Raw genomic sequence first — 20,603 nt, forward strand, 5'->3', positions numbered from 1 at the left:
ATGATATATAATGGCACTGCATAAAATGTTGAATAAGACATTTATAATAATATAATATAATGATTATATATGAATGATAATATAATGATTTTATTTATTTATGATTTACCCATTTACATTGGTTATAAAAAGTTGGCGTTCACAACCTTACACAATGTCTTTTTTTTTTTATAATAACATGATTTTAGCAGCAACTAATACAAATAATACCGAAATAAGTTTCATAGAAGTATCTTGTTTCATAGGAACATTTTTTAAATAGTAGGCTATGTAATTAATCTGTAGCGTCTCCCCAGGAGATGAAAACACACACACACATACACACAGTCCTAATGTCCTCTGCTGAGGACACAAGAAAAAAAATCAATGTCTTTCTTGTACAGTGAAATTAAACTCTGCTTAGAAAACAAGAAACAATCTGAAAAAAAAAATACAAAGTAAAAGTAAAAAAGTAAAAAATAATATAGGTATAGATATAATAAAGGTTTTCAAATATTTATAAACCAAGAGGAGGAAGGTGCCATGGCCTAAGCCTCAAATATTTGGTATCTCTGAAAAGCCTGTGATAACTTCTTTAAGTTGTGCAGTCACATTTAAGCATGCACAATCTCAGAGAAATGCACAAAAACTCATGTTTTTAAGAATTACTGGTTCCCAGGAGAATATTGCTAAAGCTATAAATAATGACTTTATACAGAATAGACCTTAAAGCGAACATTATCCATGAAATGTTTGCATCATAAATTGAATGATACACTGATAAAAAAATTATTTTGTGGTGAAGTAAATAATACAGAAAAACAAATGTAATTTCTACATTAAATAATTTAGTTCAGGCAAGAATTTAAAAAAAAAAGAGTAAATTCAATATTAGTACTCACTTTTAGCTTGTAGAATTTAAAGTTTGAAATTATAAGTATATTTTACTTGGAATTGTTTGTTATTTTTACAAAGATTGTTTAAGTAAATATCAAAGTCACAATCCCGTTGTTCCCATCATGCACTTGGGCATGAATAATTAATAAGGTAAAATTTTTTTTGCTGTTTTCGAGATGTATTTACACTGTTTTATGGTTGCTTTTGTTGTTAGGTTTAGTAACTTGCTGATTTGTGACATCTAGAGTTCATTTTCTACTCAAAATGACCCATTCATACTCACACAATGACGGTAACAATCAGTAAATAGTGTTTATCATGTGCCAAGTATTCAGGTCTCTGTGTTCATTTGGTTAATAACTATATTGAGTCAACATATTACCTTAAAAAGAATAAGGAACTGTCTACTTGCTTACATACATGTTTGTAAGTGAACCTCATGCTTTAATGGCATTATTTTACAGTGCTATGTTGTTTGAGTAAAGTTTACAAACCGTGACTGGGTGAAATGTACTTGAGTATTGGAGGGTAAACTTAAAATAATTAAGTAGAAATTACTCATCTAACTCTAACTGGCTGGCCATGTTAAATTTACTTATTTCCTTTGCTAATTTTATACAGTTGTGGTCAGAATTATTGGCACCCTTGGTAAACATGATCAAAGAAGGCAAAAGACTCTCCAAGGACCACAGCTGGAGAACTTCAGAAAATAGTTGAGTCTCAGGGTCAGAAAACCTAAAAAAACAAAAAAACAAACAGCACCTACACCACATGTTGTTTGGGAACTTCAAATGGGACTGGCTTCTATGGTCAGATGTAACTAAAAAATTTTATTCTCCAATGAAAGGTTAGATTTATGTGAAATAATCGCTAATTCTGACCACGACTGTATAACTTAGTTAAGTAGATTTTACTTAATTCCATACTTACATTTTACTTAAAAAAATATGCGTGCAAAAACTTTCAAAACAAAAATTAAGTAAATTTACTTGATGTTTTTTTCAGAGTGAACTGTGAAAGCCCATTAGTTTATATTAGCCATCCATTATCATGATCCATTGGGGGGGGGGACTTGCAATCATGGAGCATTTTTGACATTTCTGCAGTTGACTCAGGGATTGTTACCCTCATTATGTCAGATCAGCAATGTCATAACTTACCATATGACAACATAAAGGAAAATATACAGAGTACAAAGTATAAGTGTCACATTATTACCCAATGTCCCTCTTTTTTAAAACCCAGATTAGCTTAATTCACCCTATGACTTCATTAAATGTACAAGTCCTTTAAGCTGCAACCTTCTTTGATTCTCTTGTTACACCAAGATTTGCGAGTTGCTTTTATTTATTTATTTGCAATCAGTTTTTGTCTACTCTTTGGACTCTGATGTTAATCAATAATGGTGCTTTAATAGAACGTGCATGTTAAAAATCTTTCTCTCAAACTGCTAAAAAATAAGAATAAGGTGTTTACTAACGGAATTATTGCTGGTTTAATATAGCGTTCTGCGTTTGAGCTATTCCTTTAATACGTCTGGAGAGTTATGGACATGACTGAAACATACTTTAAGAGAATGACCTCATTGTTATCCAATGTATAGCCTACCGTGATGTCTTTTTGAGGGAAGCAGTTTATGGTGTGTTTACCATTGGTATGTGAGCAGGAGTTAGCGTCGACCTTGCCAACCCTCGCCTTTAGGCCATAAAAGAGCACATCTTGAAATGATCAGGGCCTGAGAACGGGCACGGCCTTTCGATTTCTTAGGTTTAAGGAGGGGGCGCGCCGCAATGTGGTGGAGACATTACGACAACCCGAGCGCCGTCAATCACAGGCCCGTGTGCTGTTACACTGAAGCTGATACTTGACCCTACTGACGAAGACACCTAAATGTCGTTAAATTCAATAAAGTCTACAGTCACATACGGCAATGGAAAATTGGTTACGAATTGGAAAACCACCGTTACAAACGTAAGAAACTTCATTTAATCCAATAAGAATGTCAGAATAATAAAACCGTAGATATTCGCATGAATGTTAAAAAATAAATGTAGTATACAGACAAGGCTATGTCATTTTGTAAGATAGGCTAAGTGCTCTTATTTAATTGTGTAAAAAGAGACAAATAATTTAAAAACCTTTAAAGTGAACAAATTACACAAATTGGGAATTTTATTTAAAAAAAAAAAAAAAAAAATGAAATGTTGTATTTTAAAACAACTTGTAAGTCCAGAAAATAATTTGTGGTAGTAATAATAATTTATTTTACATTTGAAATGTTTTTGTGCCTTGGGTGATCTTTCGGGACAGATGGACGGGGCAGCTTTCATTAGCCTGCTCCTCTCTGACCCTTCAGAGACAGTGGGCAAAGAGTTGTTTTCACAGGTGTACGGATTGGCTGCTAAAACAGATTAAGTCCTCGTTTTATGTCAATGTCTCGAGGCTTGCAAGATCATTTCAGCGCCAGATAGAGGGAACAGTGGAGGCTCCTTAAGTATAGTCCACATTAACGGCCCCATGCGTAAAGAGCGTCTTAAAATGAACGCCGCGTCTCAAATTAAATTAAAAGAGGTGCTCCATTCTGGGTGAGTGATTGTGAGTTTTGCGTCGCCGTGGTGTCAGGTTGCAGATTTCAACGAAGATAAAGAAACGCGATCTATGCCTTAAAACAGCGTCTGGATGGCAAAGACCTCGACGAAGACAGAACTCATTTACTAATGCACCGGTTTTAGATTTCACTGTACAGAGAGACGAGAGATGAGAAAGAAAGAGCTGGGAAGAATGCATTTTTTTCTGAGCCTATAGAATACAAATCATTTAAGTGCCACAGGCTTTGTTTAATGTTTTTTGTCCTAAATAAAAAGTATAAACTAAACAGAAAAAATAGTACGATACGTTTTCATCTAAATATATTTTCTAGCCTAAAAAAGTTCATTTATTTTTCTCGTTTTTGTTTTACCGATTTTGTGGAACTCAAATAAACAGCAGATGTTATACTTGAAGTAGGTAATTTATCGATATTAACTTTGATTTGGCTCAGGTTTCTTGTAAATAAATGCATCACAGTCTTTGTGTAACCATGCAGCGCCATTTCAGAGATAAAAGCCGGGGGCGCTACTTATCTAGTGACTAGCATTAGGTTATCTTACCAGCTCGAGAGGCTGATTGTTTTTAATGGGACTCCAAATATCTTTGCGCGTATCTAGACCTTGCGCACAGCGTGTGCCCTTGACAATGGCACAAGCCAGGCAGAGTGCAAATAACTGTGTAGCAAATGCATGATTATCTGTTACGCATAAGAATTGTCTATCTAATAATTCATTTTCAATTGAGGAACGACTTTTCTTAGACTATTATTTAATAAATAAAGACAATTCAGTTCATTTGACATTCTTCACTTACACAGCATTGTGCATTCAAATTCTGTTAGGATAAAAAATAAGTGCCAAAAAAGCATGTAATGGCGTTGGGTGCAATAGGAGTGAACGCTGCCTTCAGACAGTTGCAATAATTGATTAGTATCGAGGTGCCCGGCTCCCTCAGGTAGAACTGGAGACGGGGGATCCAGTTTCAGACCACCGAGTCCCCGTGGGAGGAAATGGAAGCAGAGTTTTCTCCTCACTGCTGCTGGGGATAGGGCAGCTGGAGAGCCAATCAACAGTCGCGCAGTGCTCTTTTAGCGCGACGTGAGTCGATAGTGAGCAAACTGTCTTCAACAAACACCCAAAACTTCACGGCGCGCGCAGAGGACATCTCTAAGCCCCAAAATCTTGTCAAGCGACCTAATCGCTCTCATTAAACGAAGGCAAACGGGGTGTCTCCCATTCCGCTTCCTTCACAGCATCTAGAGGAGAGCGGTTTGGTGGCGAAAGTCAGACGTCATGTCAATGTTGCCTTCCTTCGGGTTTACTCAGGAGCAAGTCGCGTGTGTGTGTGAGGTGCTGCAACAAGGGGGGAACCTCGAGCGTCTCGGCCGTTTTCTGTGGTCTCTTCCGGCCTGCGACCATCTCCACAAGAACGAGAGCGTCCTCAAAGCAAAGGCTGTCGTCGCCTTTCACCGTGGAAACTTCAGGGAACTTTATAAGATACTAGAGAGTCACCAGTTCTCTCCGCACAACCACCCGAAGCTGCAGCAGCTGTGGCTTAAGGCCCATTACGTTGAGGCTGAGAAGCTGAGGGGGCGACCGCTGGGAGCGGTGGGGAAATATCGAGTGCGGAGGAAATTTCCTCTGCCACGCACAATATGGGACGGCGAGGAGACCAGCTACTGTTTTAAGGAGAAATCCCGCGGTGTGCTGCGGGAGTGGTACACGCACAACCCCTATCCATCTCCTCGGGAAAAGAGGGAGCTGGCCGAGGCCACAGGGCTGACCACCACACAAGTGAGCAACTGGTTTAAAAACAGACGGCAGAGGGATCGCGCAGCGGAGGCAAAAGAAAGGTAAGCTCAATCACCTGAGAACAAAATAAAAACGCGTTTCATACAGCACGTGTAGCTGCTCATAACACTTACTTTACAGCTGACGGCTGTTGCAGTGCTGATGATGCTATTGTTGACATATTTACTTGGATTCCAAGTGCGCTGCTTTATATTAGAATAAACAAAACAGAGATCAGCGTCGTAGCTTATCACTGGAAAAGCATACAATTGTTAACTTAAGGATCTATTTCTGTCCTGTAGCTTTTACAAATTATATTTATCAGTGTGACCAATAAAATCAGGTTGATTCAGTTGTGTTTTATAATATTTGTTAAGCAATTAATTTGTTACCAGATGGAGCACCTATTTTTTTTTTTTTAAATACTTACATTTTTATTTTAACAGTCAGAGAGAATTCCAGTGAAGCCAGATTAAAGATAAACTACCGATATTTTCAGATCATTCAAATTCAAATTATTCCTTTTATTTCGATGGCCAATTGGCCGTTCAGTAACTATGAAATAAATTTGAATTTGAATGTGTGAGAATTTCTTTTATTAGATTTGGATTCAAGAAAACTGCGACTGTGTATTTTACACAGCATATTTTATCTACAATATGAAGTTAACCCTGCTCTCATTATCTTTGACAGAGAGAACAGCGAGAACAACAACACTGGCGCTAACAAACAGAACCAGCTGTCACCGCTGGACGGCGGGAAGTCCCTGATGTCAAGCTCGGAGGACGAATTCTCGCCCCCGCAGAGTCCTGACCAGAACTCCGTGCTCCTGCTCCAGGGTAACATGAGCCACCCCGGCGCGTCCGCGTACTCCATGACCGGCCTCGGCGCCGCACAGTCGGTACACGGCATGCAAGGACACCCACATCAGCTTCAGGATTCATTACTGGGACCTTTAACTTCAAGCCTAGTGGACCTCGGTTCTTAAGTGATTACGAATGAGCTTTTATTTATTTTTGTTTATTTTGTACCAAATATAGACTGAGATCTGCCACTTTTACTGTATATATATATAAGGGGAAAAGAACAGTATAAATCTACGTAAAACTCCTTAATTTTTCTCTGGTTTTCAGAGAAATACTCAGTGGTACGCTTTACCGTGGTAGACTATATTACGGACTGACGTTTGCCAAGTCGTTAAACTGGTCAGAAGACAAACCAAAAGCAGTTAATAAAACGATTCTTTTCTTCAAACTAATAAGACGTTCGTCTAGCATTTCATCACTGTTTTGCACCAATAAAATCCTAAGATGAATTAGTGGAAAACTCATATTTCTGTTTAAATACAATTTCGGGATGGCAATTTTAAAATCTGTTTGACAAAGCAGGTATGGTGAAAAGATATTTACAGATGAAGCGTCAGGTCTTTGTATTATAACCTGTAAATAATTCAGAATATAATACAGTAGGTTACACCATTACATTTAAATAAGAAAAAAAGTAAAGTTAATTTTAATTAAGGGTAAAAATAACACATTCGAGTATTCACTTCATGTATCAGACGAAAATATCCTCGCTCATCATCTACTCTACAAAAGCACATACATTTGTTACAAAAAAATCCTATTTCCTAAATCCTATCGGCAATCATTGTATAATAGAACTACCTTGTTTTTCCCCGCTCCATTGTTCATCCCAGATCAAACTTAAATCGAATACCAAACAATTAGTTTTTAAATTTCTTAGTTTGCGTAGAAATGACAAAGGACACAGCCCAACATAAATTATTAAATAACTAATAACGAATTATTAAAAGGTACAAAAAACTAAATTAATAGATAAAATAGGCTACTGCATGACGCTATTAATTTAAATTCTTATAATAATAGCCCTTCTTCTTATAGGCTAATTCATCCAGCTCATCACTATATAATGTAGGCTACCCGTGTCACAAACGTCCTCTTAATAATGTGGGTCAACAAAAAGCGGGGAGTTGTTGATTTTCCTTTAGCCTCAGGAGGCGCGTGTTGCTTTTGTGGTCGCAGTGCATCGTTAGGTTTGTAGTGGGGTGTTTACTTTGCGCTCTCCCAATGTTTGTTCTGGTGGTTCTGGGCCAAAGAGAAGACATACCAGCTGCGGGAGGCAAACTCACGTGGCTTCATTCATAAGTTTCTTTTGAGCAAAAACGCAAACATGGTTTTGGGACCATGTTATCTCATGGTCTTCAGACAACAACAACAACAACAACATTAACAATATTAATAGGCTACTAATAAAAATAATAATAAAAATGTCCTCCACTAATTTTAACCCTTAAAGAATAGGCCCTAACTACATTATTTGGCATTGCCCAATGTTGGCTCATTTAAAATGTGGACAGATCAAAGAATTTACGAGGACCGTTAGGCCAGCTAAATGTTGAGTAACCAGGCAGCCTCCCACCCATCTTCCATGCACGCATGTCAGGGTAATTGTTTTTAACAGAGAGTACTGAGGATTTCCGGTCGCTAATCGGAACCAGTTGCTTGCGTTAGGTTCGCATTGTAGAGCACTGGAGGCCCAGAACCGCCCATAGAGGGGCAACTTCAATTCTGCCCCAAGGGTACCAAAACGTGCCATTTTGACGTTGAATGCAACATTTGTTGACAGCCGTGCGGGTACCAATTTTTTTCGTTTCTAATCTACAGTCCCTTTATATTGTTTTAATTATTAGATAGCCTAATCAGATTAGCGAATTACTCAGACTTTGTCAAATTAATGTACTATTTCGTATTTAGGCTATAAATGTGTTTCTAAAATTAATTAGTTAATGGTTTAGAGAAAATGGAATAGTGGTATAGCAGTGGTGGTAAATCCAACTTTGTTATTACTTCGGTTAACATATGGTCAAAACATATTTTACTGATATGTTATTTGAAGACATTTAAACATGGTTTACATGAGAACATATATTTGTGGATATTTAAAAATGTGACAATACATCTACACAACATTATAAGAGATACCTAACAAATACAGCCTAATTCACATTTTCCAAAAATGCTACTTAGGACAGTTCACCCCCAAAAATAAAATTGTCATAATTTACTCATCCTCATGTTGTTCCAAACCTATAACTTTCTTCATTCTGTGAAACAAAAAAGATATTTTAAAACTGTTTTTAATCCTTTTTTATCCATACAATGAAAGCCATTTAATCTAATGTCATTTACAGCCTCAACAGTCTTCATAATATCTTCTTTCGTGTTCTACAGAAGAAAGAAAGTCATGCAGGTTTTTTATGACTTAAGGGAGAGTCAATAATGACAGAATTGTACATTTTTGGGTGAACTATCCCTTTAATAAATGTTAAGTATTGAATACTGAACTCAAACAGAAAAAGAGTAAACCAAATGGTACGCTGTACAGCTTTATTCAATATGCCACAACCATTTAAAGTCGAGCACAAAAAGTAAAATATTAATAATAATAGTAAATGAAAAATATAAAAAGTATGAACTTTAAAACAAGGTTTGCTGTTATTTTGTCACCACCCAAAAAGCGAGCAGGTTGGGAAAGAGTGTTTGGAGCTCTAGTGGGCCTGTGCTGAACGTGAATGAGACAAATAGAGTGTTCCTTATGTGGGAAGAAAAGGGTTCGGCTGTAATGTGAGCAGCCTTTGTGGGGTTTAGGAGGGGGAATGACTGAGTGCCATTTTCTTCACAGATAATAGTTGAGACTTTTGGGAGTTGTTAAGGGGGGTAAAGGGAGAACAGGTGGGCTTCATGGCTCCCTGCCCTTCCCTGTATTACCTTTTGTCACCTGAGCTCAGGTCATCCCTCGCCTCGAGGTTCGGCTCAGTGAGGCATCATGGTATTACAGGATGGGACAAACAAACAACATACACACAAGACAAAACCTTTGGAACCTGTACAGCCTGAAAAGTTTTTGAAATATCAAGTGGAGAAATCTGTGTGACTACAGCACACATATGACAAATTAACATACAGATGGTTGAGAAAAGATAGACATAAACTGTTTAAAGGAACTTTAGAATTTAGAAGATTAAGACGGTTCTGTGTCGGAGGCTAATGTTAGTTTGTGTTAACAGCTTATAATAAATCACTGGAGCGCTAAGGGTCGGTTGGGCATTTGCAATAATATGCGAAAGTAGTGTTCCATATGGTTGTGTCGTCAAAGAATATGGCCTTGGAGAGGTGCTGAGAATCCCTTGTTAACTGTAGTGGACTCTGAAAACTCAACGGAGCATTCATTACAATTCACTGAATCATAAATCAAAGAAGATAGATATAATCTATCAAATATTATTAAATAATATTCTATTTTCAGTTGCACTTTATTTTAAGGTTACAGTGTAATTATGTTTAAAACTGAGTAATAATAGTTAACACTATTTGGATATAGGATTAGGGTTTGGTTTAGGGTTAGTTAATTGTGCATAATTACTACAGTAAGTACTTGTATAACAAGAACACAAAAATAAATTGCTACCCTATTTTTTATTCCATTATTAAAGGAAAAGTGGGAAAAAAAAAAATTGTTCATCACTTATCCACCCTGATGTCCAAACCTGTATGACTTTCTTTCTTCTGTGGAACACAAAAGAAGATATTTTGAAGAATGTTTTGCTGTGTTTGTCCATACAATGAAAGTCAATGGGGTCTAAAACAACACTGCATAAGACAAATAAATGAAAAATACCAATAAATTGAAATTCCTTTTTGTGTGTGTGTGTGTGTGTTCCACAGAAGAAGGCAAGTCATACAGGTTTGGAATGACTTGACAAAATTTTAACTTTTGGGTCACCTATTATGATTTTTACTTGTTTGGCAAAATAACTTGTTTAAAATTAAATGTACAGCTTTAAAAAGATTTTTGTTTCGTTTTGGTTTTGTTCATTCTTCCCAAAACAAACTAAAAAGAATGACTTTGGATGAACGAGCCCAAGGCAGTACGTTGTATCACCTTACAGGAAGTTATGACTAATGGCATCACCTTTTGCTGTGTTTGTCCATACAATGAAAGTCAATGGGGTCTAAAACAACACTGCATAAGACAAATAAATGAAAAATACCAATAAATTGAAATTCCTTTTTGTGTGTGTGTGTGTGTTCCACAGAAGGCGGCAAGTCATACAGGTTTGGAATGACTTGACAAAATTTTAACTTTTGGGTCACCTATTATGATTTTTACTTGTTTGGCAAAATAACTTGTTTAAAATTAAATGTACAGCTTTAAAAAGATTTTTGTTTCGTTTTGGTTTTGTTCATTCTTCCCAAAACAAACTAAAAAGAATGACTTTGGATGAACGAGCCCAAGGCAGTACGTTGTATCACCTTACAGGAAGTTATGACTAATGGCATCACCACAGTGACTGCGCGTTTCTCTGACCGTCGATCGACCAGCATTGTGTTCCATTACAAAAGGACATCAACGTTTACATTAACAATACAATTATAATTATTGTAATTATCTTATGTAGGAAGGTCTGGAAAAAAAATAATCAGAGCTTCAGACTACGGTACCTTCACAGGGAGTCACGTGGTACAATACAGGGAACTAATTTTCAATGTAGGAGGTCAAAAAAAGGCATCGCTTGTGAAAAAACAAATGCCACGTTCCCTTATGTATTGACAAGCACTTGAGCAAACACACATCATAAAAGGCTGACTAAAGCCTGTGCCGCACACCTGCCTGTGCGTCATCTCTCTGTACAGCAGAATTACAGCTGATTTCAGATGAGCTTCCTCTCTGGGGAAGTTTTTGTCTTTTATAGATTTGTCAAAATGACAGCAATATTACTCCAATTTGGCATTACTTCACGCTTTTATCTGTAAAAAGTCGAGGGGCACACGCTTTTCCAGCACCCTCGATGGTCATGGTCTGTTCTGCTGAGCTGGGTAACGGATTACTTCCAAACGGTCACAGAGGCTCAGGTTTCAAAGCCAAGCCACTGATAAACGAGTGGAGGCAGTTGTCACCCAGACAGGGAGTCCTCCATCAGCAGCGTCTGAAGAGTAAGAGGGCAGGGTTTTTTCACAGACTCGCTGCGAGCCTGGCGTCAGCCGCTCCAGGGTTCATAGAGCAGGTATTTAAGGGTGATGACCATGGAGCAGCCGACGAGTAGAATGCACAGCCTCATATAAATGTAGATGTGTGTGTACACAGTCACATTCACACCAACAAACCTCACGCACTCTGTTCCTCATGTTTTCAAGACTATGGGAGGCCTGGCTTACATTGCACAAAAAGGTTGAGTGTACTTCAAAAAAAGAAATATTGCATATGTGCTATATACAGATGGTAATAAACAGGCAGAAAGGGAGGAATAATCTAGAAATGACACACAACCCACTGTTTAAAAGTTTGGGGCCAGCAAATAACACTACAAAAATATCTATTTCAAATAAATGCTATTCTTTTGAACTTTCTATTCATCAAAAAAACTTTTTTTTTTTAAACGTATCATGGTTTCCACAAAAATATTAAGCAGCATGAATGTTTTCAACATTGATCATAATATTAATGTTTCTTGAGCACCAAATCATCATATTAGAATGATTTCTGAAGGATCATGTGACACTGAAGACTGGAGTAATGATGCTGAAAATGCAGCTTTATCATCACAGAAATAAATTACATTTTAAAAAACTGTTATTTTAAACTGTAATAGTATTTCACAGATTTACTGTTTTTAATTTATTTTTGATCAAATAAATGCAGCCTTGGTGCGCATAAGAGACTTTAAAGAGCAAAAACATTTATATTTATATATTTATAATAAATAATTTATTGACATGTTACAGTAAATGTTATTTATAACTCAGTTACATTTATTTATTTTTTAGCAAATCTCAAAATAAGTACATTTATTTATTTGTAGAATTTTAAATGATTGATTTTAGTATTATTTATTTTTTATATATTTAACTAGTATATAGTTATATAAAGTATAGACTTTTAGTGTAAACTTTTTTGTATCTGCCATTTATCTGTTGTCTGCCATAACATGAAAAGAATTTAAGTATTGTGCATTCAGTTGAAATGATAAGAAAAGCAGCGATATAGATACCGATCTAAGAAAGTCGCACAAAAACTGAGATCATCTAAGGTGAGGGAGAATAACTGTTTGTTTACACACATATTCTGAAGCTCTAAACCGAACAAACCCAGCTATCGTTTCACACTGGACATTTCCACACTGGGTTTTTTTAAGAAGACTTGACAAACACAGAAAGGAGATCCTTCCTGTGGAGTGCAGAGGTGAAGACACGCACAATTACAGAGGTGAAGAGGGGCATTGTGGGAGGAGACTCACAGGTGACCTGCGCTGACAGACACCCTGTCATAACATCTTGATCTGCGTCCAGGAGAGAAGGTCAATCATTTTTAATTTGCACTGAATTTAAAGCGATAGTTCACCGAAAACTACTTTTTTTTGGACCCCATTGACTTTCATTGTAGTGACAAAAATAGTTCTTTCAACATTCTTTCAAACATCTTTGTGTGTGTGTGTGTGTGTGTGTGTGTTTGTGTGTGTGTTTGTGTGTGTATGTTTCACAGAAAAAGGCAAACCGATTCTGAACGACATGAAAGTGAGTAATGATGACAAAATGTAAATTTTTAGGTGAACTATCCCATTAAGATATCAGGTGGCTTCTTTCTAGTCTATGCTGGGTTCACACACAATATTAAACACATTAGTTTGGTTTGACCTTGACCTCCTGCTTTATATCTATTGTTAATACATCATGAGCAGCACTATACATTTTGCATGTGTGTGTCCGAGTGAGCGCTGAGCAAAACTGAATTGTAACGGAGGGGGCCTGTACGAGAAAGAGAGAGTCGTTTGTTCATTGATGGCTAAGTGACTAGCCAGGTAACTCGAGCTCCTTCCCCCTTCCTCCCCTCCCCTCGCTCAGTGTAACAGGCACTGATAAAACCCTGGATGTTCCCTCAAACATTTCAGGAAATGAAAGTTTGAAACATGATCCGGCTGCGCCAACATCTCCTGCTCCGAGACAAAAGAGGCTCACAAACCTGGCGGATACTGGTCACCTAACAGATGATGGAGAGAAGAGTGAGATGGAGGAAAAAAAAGAGAAGGATGCCAGAGAGGTGACTCAGGGAGAAGGTGACAAAGTGAAGAAGAAAAAGCTATGCCTTTAGATGTTTTCATGCAGTAAAAGTCAAATACTTTAGCAGTCACACGTTGCAAAACCAAGCGAGTTGTCTTTCTCTTTCTCAGCTGTCCCGTTCCCCACTGCTTGGAATGTTTAGTGCTGTCTGTCACTGCTCATTGCAGAGCTGGTCATGCTTCACCGAAGCTTATCGTGAGAGTTAAATGAGTGACAAAGCATAAACTCATAAAGTGAAACAAACTGGAAACACCTTTGATGTCCTCCGCGTCTGAGACAAGCCTGGACGGCTCTGTGCGAGAAATAAAATCATTTCTAATCCTGCATCGTCTCTGCAATGCATGCTAACAGACATGATGAAGAATTTAAAGGTTCAGCCACTGTCCTGAGTTTATCAGTATGCTGTGCTCAAAAGCAATTATCTTTATGGTTCTTTATTCTACATTTTCTACCTCGGAAGATGGTTAAGGATTATAAAGTTAGTTTATGTATTCATACTTTCAATACTTGAAGTTTGTAACAAATATTTGGCCTGATGGCCCAGTGTCTCCATAAATAAGCTGTGTATAGTAAATAAGCTGCAGAAATAGGGTGTCAGTTAAAACTGTTAAAACACTAAGCCATACATCATATACACTACAGTTAAAAAGTTTGGGTTTGGTAACTTAAGGTTGTTAAATATTTTTGAAAAAAGTTTTTCATGCTCACCAAGGCAGCATTTATTATTCAAAATCACAGTAAAACAGTAATATTGTGAAATATTATTACAATATTATTTTTTACATTACAATAATACTGTTTATTAGTACTTATAAAGCACATATTAATGCATGACCATGCATTCTACATCCTTAATCCGAGTCAATAACTAAACTTAACAACCTTACTAAATATTTATAAGCAGTAATTAAGAGTTTATTGCGGCAAAAGTCATAGTTAATATAGTTAATAGTGAGAATTAGACCTTAAAATAAAGTGTGTAATATATTTTAAAATATAATTAATGACAATGCTCAATTTGCAGCAGCATTACTGCAGTCATTAGTATCACATTATCCTTCAGAAATTATTATAATATGCTGATTTGCTGCTCAAGAAACTTTTATTAGTATTATCAATGATGCTGCTGAATATTTTTGTGGAAACTGTGTTACATTTTTGTCTATTCTTTGATGAATAGAAAGTTCAAAGGGCCAGTGTTTATTTCAAATTTTTTTATATATTTTGTGACATCATAAATGTCTTCACTGTCACTTTTGATTAGTTTAATGCATTCCTGCTGATAAGTAGTAATTATTTCCAAATGCATTATATATTTTGTTTTTACACACACACAAATACACCACCTCCACTTTGTTTCTATGCATTCTTTCCTTGTTAAAGTCACTCAAATTTAGTGGCCTGCCATCAATCACACACCTGTGGCACCTCTATTTCAACGTCAACAACAACCTGTGTCTGTCATATATAACCTGCATACCTCCTATTGTACATTGTATTGACACCAATTTTAATATAAAATGAAAATCAATATCTATTTATCTAGTTGACAATAATACTATATTGCAGGATTACAAATGATAAAATTAACATTTTTGTGCATACATGTTTGAATACATGCCAGCCCAAAAAAGTGAATTTTTAGTTCCTTCTATGTCCTTTAACATCTAGGAACTGAATTAATTATAGCTATTTCACCGCAATGTCAAAAGAATGAGACAAAGCCTTAATGCCCTAGAGAGTGTTCTTCACTCAGATCCCCACGGAAGAGGCCGCTTTAGCCTCATTAGCACCCTGTCTCATCTAAAGGCCCGCCGGGTTCAGTGTGTGGGATGGGGATAATGATGAAGAGGACAGAGATTCAGCGGCTCAGTCTGCATCCGCTGCTCCTCGACCAGAATTACTGGGTTGCATGAGGGTTTAACACACCTTAACCAGGATCTGTTTCACATTGCAAGATAAGCTTCAAATTATGGATACAGGAAGAAATACAAATGAAAAGTAGCCGAGTACCTATCTTTACAGAGACTGTAAAGAAAAGCTAGTATCAGGTCTTTCTACGATGAACCATAATTTGCATCTCCTTTGAATATATTCATAATTTGAAAGCAGGATGATATAGAAGTGTTCTATTCAAAGAATAGATTCCATTGATAGGAATCTTTGAATATATTCAAAGATCAAATATATTAAAGTCAAAACCCACAACAAATGGTCTTAATGCACAGTCCATGAGGGACTTTATGCTTCTCAGTGGCCTTTTCTTTATAACAGGATGCTTTCTGGTCTTGAATGAATCTACAAGCTATCTGGTACACCAGGACTTGTTAGGGTTCACAGACCGTCCTCAGAGAGATACAAGGAGCAGGAATTAACTATGGTGACAGCTGCAGAAACCGGAGACCAGAGTTATTTATAAAACCCCTACTGTAACATTTCAAGTCAGCATCCCTCCGCAGACAAGTGCACTTATTAACTGGTGCCACTCATCATGTGAGAAATCTATACATTTTGCTCAGAGAAAAAAAAAATCCTGAGCATGCATGAAAATTTGTATCATATTGGTATATTTTCAAACAAAGTATTTGGCAAAAAGAGAGAGGGCACAATCAAAAAAATAAAAACAGGCCATTAATCAAGACCATTATTTCAATAATAAAATAATATAGAAAACAAGACAATAAGCATGCTTATTTCCTCATTTCCCATCAGTGCATCTGTTGTAGGATCAATTTTGTTTTCAAGACTGGTCACTGCATCATTCATGTGCTGCCATACTAACAAGGAGCACTAAAGCCACATGCCATCTGGACTGCAGGTTTGAGGTAAGTCTCTATGCAAAAAAGGAAGAGTTTCTGTCACTAAGAGTCATTTTACATAATTTCCTTAAGATGTCAATATGCATGAATATATATAATTATTTACAGGGGATTATCTAGCTCTGTGCATCACTTGTTTCTCATGAGCCATTCAGTGACAACCAGCCACTGTGTTTTTTATTTGTCATTTGTTCATTTTCATTCAGGCATTTGTCATTTTCATATCTGCCTTAACTGTGTGATTAGGTGTCATGGCTAGTCATTACTGTCAGTATGTGAAAAACTGTTCATTATAAAAATGCCCAGTATTTGACAAATACTATGGATATCATACAGACTGGAAAAATGTAACAACTATAGATGCCAAGAGATTGTAAGCTTCCATTCCCCCACCAAGTCCACCCAGGACGCCAAATTCTCAGAAGCCAATAGTTAGCCAAATCATTGGTAGATCGCCATCTTTTGGTCATTACTGAGTATTACAAGAGAGTCAGAGTTTAGAGTTTGTAACATTTGACAAATCTAGATATGATCAAAAAGTGTCGCACAAACCATGTAGTTTATAAAGTATTCTGACTCAGCACTTTATTAATTATGTTAAAGTAAAATAACGTAAGAAAGAACCAGGTTTGTTAGAGAAGAAATTGTGAAAGTGCAGCATTTTGCTATATTTGCCGCTCTCTAGTGTACAGTGTTTGTATAACAGTCCGCATAATATGCCTAACCGCTTACAACTGTGGGAAAAGATAATTAGTGATAAATCATAACAACACAAGAAAGATCTGATAAAACAAATTCCAATTATATACAGAAAATAAGAACATCCATTTTATATTCATGAATAACCTCATAAGTAATTTTAATTTAAAAAATTAATGTAAGAAATAATGTATTTTTCTTTGTACTATTAAGAGCATATAGGCATACTTATTTAGTAACTGTAGCTTTAATGCGTAATTGATGTGTTAAATGTTAAGCAGACTATATGTCTGGATTTACCATTGATTTTTATTTTCCCAGTAAGTAAGTCTGTTTTGTAGATGAATGGTGGAGACAGTAACTTTCTAGTTGCATTGATCCCTCTACTTCACTACAACAAGAACGGTAACAAACAACAATACCTATATTATCGTCTTCTACACCAAGAAACAATAATGTTCTGTGCACGTTCTGCAGTTAAACCGTCAGCCACTTTAAATGCTTGGGATCTTTAAAGCAGGATATTCTGATTGGCTGTCAACGTTTTTTAATCGTTCCTAAGACGGAAAAATCATTTTGAAAGTGATTCCGACGATATCGTTCCACTATGCTTTTAAAGCTGTGGTGTGGACTCTTATCGATGTAGTTATCGTCTTTTGTGTGAACGGGCCTGTAGACAAATGCACATGATTGTAAGAGCACTGTAGAAAAAAAAACATATGAAGATTGCACAGGCTCTGGCCATGGTGCTGAAATTGTGAAATTGTACAAGACAAATGAGCTACAACAATAGGGATAGTATATTTACAGGAAAGCGACAGTCACAAATAGCCTATGGTGAAATTAAAAAGAAAACAATGCGATTCTGCACTGCAGTACAAGGATGAGCGATACAAATATCTGTTATATATTTGGAACTGCAGTCTGTTACTTTTTAGTCCCATCAATAATGTTCTAAAACTACATTTGTAATTCTTTAGATAGCGTCTTTCTTCTTGCATTACTTAGAGCTATACTAAGAGGACAAGGCCATCAGAGCATGAATTGAAATAAACTGCTATTTTAGTTGTAACATAAAACTGAAAATAATATAAAGATTTCCTACCTGAGGCACCTTATCCCACATCTAAATCCATAATATTCATATATGTAATTTCTGTTATCATTTCGAAATTGTTAATAATGTAAAATGTTAAATTAGAAATGTAATATATAACCAAAAAAAGTATTATATATATATATACACACACACAGTATATTATTATTGTTAAATCACACCTGATATATATATATATATATATATATATATATACACACACACAGTATATTATTATTATCAAATCACACCTGTAACAACATGCAATTTTTATAATTTCAAAAAATTTTACCCCACAAATCTAAATTCTGTATAAATAAATCTAACAATTGTTGCGAATATAAAAAGTCGAATATAAGAGGAGCAAATCCATTCACTTAATGTGTTTATTGCGATTTAGTGCCATCTATGGCCAAGAGGAAAATTAAATGTGAGGAGGACGTCTTACACCAGGGGGCGTTATTGTACAATGAATGTGCATTTCAATAAAATTACAATTTAATTAAAATACATAATATAAAGAGTATAAATCGCATACCTCGCTCGCTTCACTTAGTAATGTATGCTGCGACCTCGTCGAAATCCACGCACTCGCGCTTTTACTGCTGGTAAAGCTGACCAATGACAGTTTTGGGCGGCCATCTGCTAATTACAAATGACAACACTAAAACTAATCAGTATCCTAATATTTTACATTTACTTAAAAATCCAGTAATCCATCCAGTTCCGAATACTGGGAAAACATGGATATAACAATGTTTGGTCACTCCAGAACATACACTGTCATTAACAAAACGATGAGACTTTGAAGTGTTTCATTATTTTGATGAAAATCTAATCACTGGTTCGACAGGAGAAATGTTTAAGTTCTTGCTTACGTTTAGCTGGTTTTTCGGTTGGTCCCAAAGGCATCAATGGTCTTGGACTTTATACTGACAGCTATTGGCGTGGATGCATTAAGTTTGTTTACTAACTGCGATGTAACAGTATGTGCGTGCCCTACACACATCTCTTGTTGTGACCACCTGACTGACGCTCTGCTCCTGTGGCTGGTTTGGGTTCATGCCCGACGCGCTTCCTTGAACAGGAGATAATACGCCGTGTAATCAATATGTAACCATGTAATCCGTAAAATGTAATCTATTATTATTCCAAAGCCATTGTACACTAGGTATATTCTAAAATATCGCATATAAAAGTCTGTGCAGGTCACGTAGCCTGAAGTTAGGCCTACTAGCCATAACCTTGGAACCTTGGAATGTATTCTAAATAATGTTAATTTCACAAGAAATTAAATCCTACAACTGTTTTACACTAATACATTAATATTACTTGTATATAACTCGCGTATTTATTTATTTATTTATTTATTTTAACATAAGCCTATTGTTTTGTTGTTTGTGTTTAAGGCTACCCAAATCAGCAAAAACGAATTGATAGCTGCTTTCGAACCCAGACAGTTTCTTTTCGATTGTTTTTTTAGGAATCAGGGCCATGGTGTGGACAGATTAATAAACAACTTTTAACAGCAGAGGGCGCTAAACTCTAACAAAGCCCAACATAATGCATTTCCCTCGACTGTCACCTTGTTCGACAGATAGCCCTACATTCCCTCACAAAGGACCTTGTCCTTAAAAAAATAAAAAATAAAAATAATAATAATAACTAAAAAAAAAGGGGGAAAAGGGGGGGGGGGGGGTCATTGATCATTTTAACAGTGACCAGTGACACTGTACTGTCTAACCTAAGATCTAAGATATTACCCACACCGTCTGTAGCCTGTTTTGTTTATATCAGGGGTTGAAAAACAAACAAACAAACAAACAAATAAACTTGATATTGTAAACTCTGTAATGTAAAACGAGAAGATATGTGTTATTGCAGTGTTGTATTGTTTAATACATGTAATTTGGATAGTGTTCTGTTCCACTCTTCAAAAAAGCAATAAAGAGAATGTTGAAACTAATTAATTCTGTGCGAATTAAAACAAAAAACACCCGCACTGTAAAAACCATCATAACATCGTCTGTGCTTTAAATCAATTACGAGCATGGGCGTCGCTAGGCCATTTTTAGGGGGGCTATAGATATATATAAATATATATATATATTTATATATAAAACTACAATTTTGCGATTAGCTCCATAAACTGTACACGGATTCGTGATCGCCTCAGTCCCCTTTAAATTTCATCTGAAAACGGCGGCAGATTTCCATCGGCTCCTCCCAGTCTTTAAGCGCGTTCTTTTGCAATACTAGGGATGGGCGATACCCCTTATTTTGTTTTCGATACGATACCGATATTTTTCAAGGCAGTATCGTCGATATCGATACCGATTCGATACTTCTGCACTAAACTTTTAAATTATGAAATTTATTAAATTATTAAATTACTAAGAGTAAAAAATAAAGAGAATGTTGAAACTAATTAATTCTGTGCGAATTAAAACAAAAAACACCCGCACTGTAAAAACCATCATAACATCGTCTGTGCTTTAAATCAATTACGAGCATGGGCGTCGCTAGGCCATTTTTAGGGGGGCTATAGATATATATAAATATATATATATATTTATATATAAAACTACAATTTTGC

At 36.2% G+C, this 20,603-nt stretch overlaps 1 protein-coding gene and 1 long non-coding RNA gene across 4 annotated transcripts in view; one reads left to right on the forward strand and one right to left on the reverse strand.

Moving 5' to 3' along the window:
• Positions 1–19,130, reverse strand: part of LOC107743980 (uncharacterized) — a 32,144-nt gene extending 13,014 nt beyond the window's left edge. For 2 of the 3 annotated variants that reach the window (XR_001640446.1, XR_001640447.1), the window contains exons 1-2: positions 18,886–19,130; positions 18,546–18,649 (exon numbers count right to left, since the gene is read on the reverse strand). This is a non-coding gene — a long non-coding RNA (uncharacterized LOC107743980). Of the gene's footprint in view, positions 1–16,114; positions 16,227–18,545; positions 18,650–18,885 lie in introns of those variants that run through there. The other variant, XR_001640448.1, reaches the window with a different exon arrangement.
• LOC107743979 (homeobox protein six1b) lies at positions 4,606–6,556 on the forward strand. The gene is made up of 2 exons (XM_016557441.1): positions 4,606–5,317; positions 5,949–6,556. The coding sequence occupies exons 1-2, from the start codon at positions 4,758–4,760 to the stop codon at positions 6,241–6,243; spliced, it is 855 nt and encodes a 284-aa protein (XP_016412927.1). The 5' UTR covers positions 4,606–4,757; the 3' UTR covers positions 6,244–6,556.
• Positions 19,131–20,603: the final 1,473 nt, after the last annotated feature.

This window comes from Sinocyclocheilus rhinocerous, unplaced genomic scaffold (genome assembly GCF_001515625.1).
Source record: "Sinocyclocheilus rhinocerous isolate Xijiao unplaced genomic scaffold, SAMN03320098_v1.1 scaffold2542, whole genome shotgun sequence".
Taxonomy (NCBI): domain Eukaryota; kingdom Metazoa; phylum Chordata; class Actinopteri; order Cypriniformes; family Cyprinidae; genus Sinocyclocheilus; species Sinocyclocheilus rhinocerous.